General features: G+C 43.3%; 2 protein-coding genes across 2 annotated transcripts in view; one reads left to right on the forward strand and one right to left on the reverse strand.

Annotated features, from left to right (window-relative positions):
* Nucleotides 1-2,497, reverse strand: part of e2f1 (E2F transcription factor 1) — a 408,003-nt gene that overhangs the window by 106,520 nt on the left and 298,986 nt on the right. The window lies entirely within an intron of this gene.
* prex1 (phosphatidylinositol-3,4,5-trisphosphate-dependent Rac exchange factor 1) overlaps nucleotides 1-2,497 on the forward strand; it is an 86,293-nt gene that overhangs the window by 77,083 nt on the left and 6,713 nt on the right. The window contains exons 32-33 of the mRNA XM_032520857.1: nucleotides 152-369; nucleotides 623-725. Of these exons, the coding sequence (XP_032376748.1) occupies nucleotides 152-369; nucleotides 623-725 (321 nt within the window). The remainder of the gene's footprint in view (nucleotides 1-151; nucleotides 370-622; nucleotides 726-2,497) is intronic.

Below are 2,497 nucleotides of genomic sequence, written 5' to 3' on the forward strand. Positions count from 1 at the left end.
TGGAATAAAGTATATGTATTGGAGCAACTCCAGGACATGTGTAATGAGGAAGGTTGTATTGGGAGATTGGGATGCTTTACTGTCTTCTGTTCTGATATTTATCATAATCTCCCCCTTTGTACCATCACATTAAAATTCTCCCCAACACCAGACACGTCTCTGCAGCTGCGACGGGACGTGATCTTCTGCCAGGCGGCGACAGGCGCTCTGTGCACACTGGCGGAGCAGCTGTTGGCGGCGTTGCGGTCACGATTTAACAACGCTGGCGAGTACCAGGAAGACGGCAAAGAGACCAGCCGCAAGTGGCTGGAGCAAATATCTGTCATTGGCGTGCTGCTGCACTTCCAGTCCACGCTAGCACCACACCTGGTGAGGACAGATTTTCTGTTTTCATTTGACAAGAAGGTGCAAACCAATGGGTTTTCTCTGTGATGTACCTTCATACGTTGGATTGCATTTCTTTTCGAAATAAAGTATGCTGTAGTAGTAGTAGTAGTAGTAGTAGTAGTAGTATTAGTAGTAGTAGAAGTAAAATGCCTTTCTGGCAATGTAGCCATCCTCTACAGCATGGCTTCTAACTATCAAAACTCTCTTCCTGAGCTTTCTTTTTCTCCACCAACAGAAAGAGGAGCGGACCATGCTGGAAGACACCAAGGCAGCCCTGTTGGACTTGGACAAAGTCACTGTGTTCTTCAGGCAACTGGAGGATGAGTGTCTAGTCGCAAGTAAGAGACTCTGTCAACAAAGACTGACTTTTCCCATTTAAACCACACTGCTGCTAATGAGCAGCTGTACGGATGTATGGTCGCTTGTGAGTGTGAAATTGCCATTTTGCCGTTGCTGATTTAATTTTCTTTTCAGTGGAGAGCAACTCAATAGGGAACTAAAACACTATAATGGCTGCATAAATCATCTTAAACAAGGACAGTCTCTTAAAGTTCTTGTTGTCCTTGTATTACAGAGAAGATTGTCACTTCCACTCAAGGTTGCAGCATTTATTTCAGAGTAAGCATTCAAATACAATAGTTCATTGCAGTTGTTTCAACAGAGGATGCACCGAGGTCGTTGATAGTGGGCATTGTGAGCATCTTGGCATAACTGTCCAACAAAAGTTTAAGACTATGGCCAGGTTGGATCAGTGGTAGAGCGCGCACACGTGTACTGGAAGGTTTATGCCTCGACGCAGAGGTCCAGGATTTGAATCCAACCTTTGACAATTTCCTGCATGACTTCCCCCTCTCTCCCATTTCTCACCTAACTGTCCTGTCAAAATTATAGGCGGAAAAAATCTTTAAAAAAAAAGTTTAAGACCTGGCGTTATTGTTCCTTTAATAACCTGTATTCACTGAAGGTGCTCCTGGGCATCAGAAGCCTTAAAGCCGGTGGATACAAAGGGCGACTGCATCCTGAATCAGTTCTCTTTTCTGCAGCCTCAATATGGCCTGCAGAGATTTCCGTTCAAAGGAAAAGCACAACATGCATTTCCCATTTTTGGAGGCAAAGCTATGGATGAGGCCGGGATTTGCTATTCTAGGTTCACGCACAGCAGCAGAAAGCATTTTCTGTACACATGCATATATTTTGTCTAAACCCTTCTCCTACACGTTGTAAAAAAACAAAACAAACCATTTTGAACCAAACTGAGCACAAAATGCAACTTCAGCAAAGCAGAGTGCTGCACTGCAGGCAAATGGTTTGTGGCGGCAGCGTCCATTGGACAGTATTGATTTGCTAATAGCTTCTTCAGCAAGCTGTGAGCTATTGGTAGGGTAGAATCATCTAAGCACCACAGAGTCTGAGGCCCCTGAGTTCAGCCTGAAGCATCACAGCCAATTCAACAAGATTATGCCTTGATGGCTTCTCTAGGAAAACGGGCCCTAGAGGTTGCTCAGTAAAGGTCATCTTTTCCATGTTCTAAGAACTACTCATGTGCCACATGGGGCGGCTGTGGCTCAGTGGTAGAGCGGTTGCCTGTCAATCGGAAGGTTGGTGGTTCTATCCCTGGCCCTGCAGTCCCATGTCGAAGTGCCCTTGGGCAAGACACTGAACCCTGAGTTGCCCCCAATGCTGCGCATCGGAGTGTGAATGTGTATGAGTGTTTATCTGATGAGCAGGTGGCACCTTGTACGGCAGCCTTGGCCACAGTGTATGAATGTGTGTGAATGGTGAATGTTTCCTGTATGATGTAAAAGCGCTTTGAGTAGTCGTTAAGACTAGAAATTTAAATTTAAATTTTTAAAGCTTTATAAATACATCACATTTACATTTACACAGTCAGAATCTGTTGTAAGTTATAAATTAGACTTGTAATGTATTGTTTGTAAAATTAGAAAAGGTTACTGCTCTGCATACAAGTGATACAGTAATGACAAATATGTTATAACTAGAATTGTTTTAGGTGGGATAATATATTTAAAAGATTAAATAAATGTGCCAGACAAATATCTAAATGGTACATATGTCATTGTTATACAGCCAAGTCAACATGTTATACATC

Source organism: Etheostoma spectabile, chromosome 7 (genome assembly GCF_008692095.1).
Source record: "Etheostoma spectabile isolate EspeVRDwgs_2016 chromosome 7, UIUC_Espe_1.0, whole genome shotgun sequence".
NCBI lineage: Eukaryota > Metazoa > Chordata > Actinopteri > Perciformes > Percidae > Etheostoma > Etheostoma spectabile.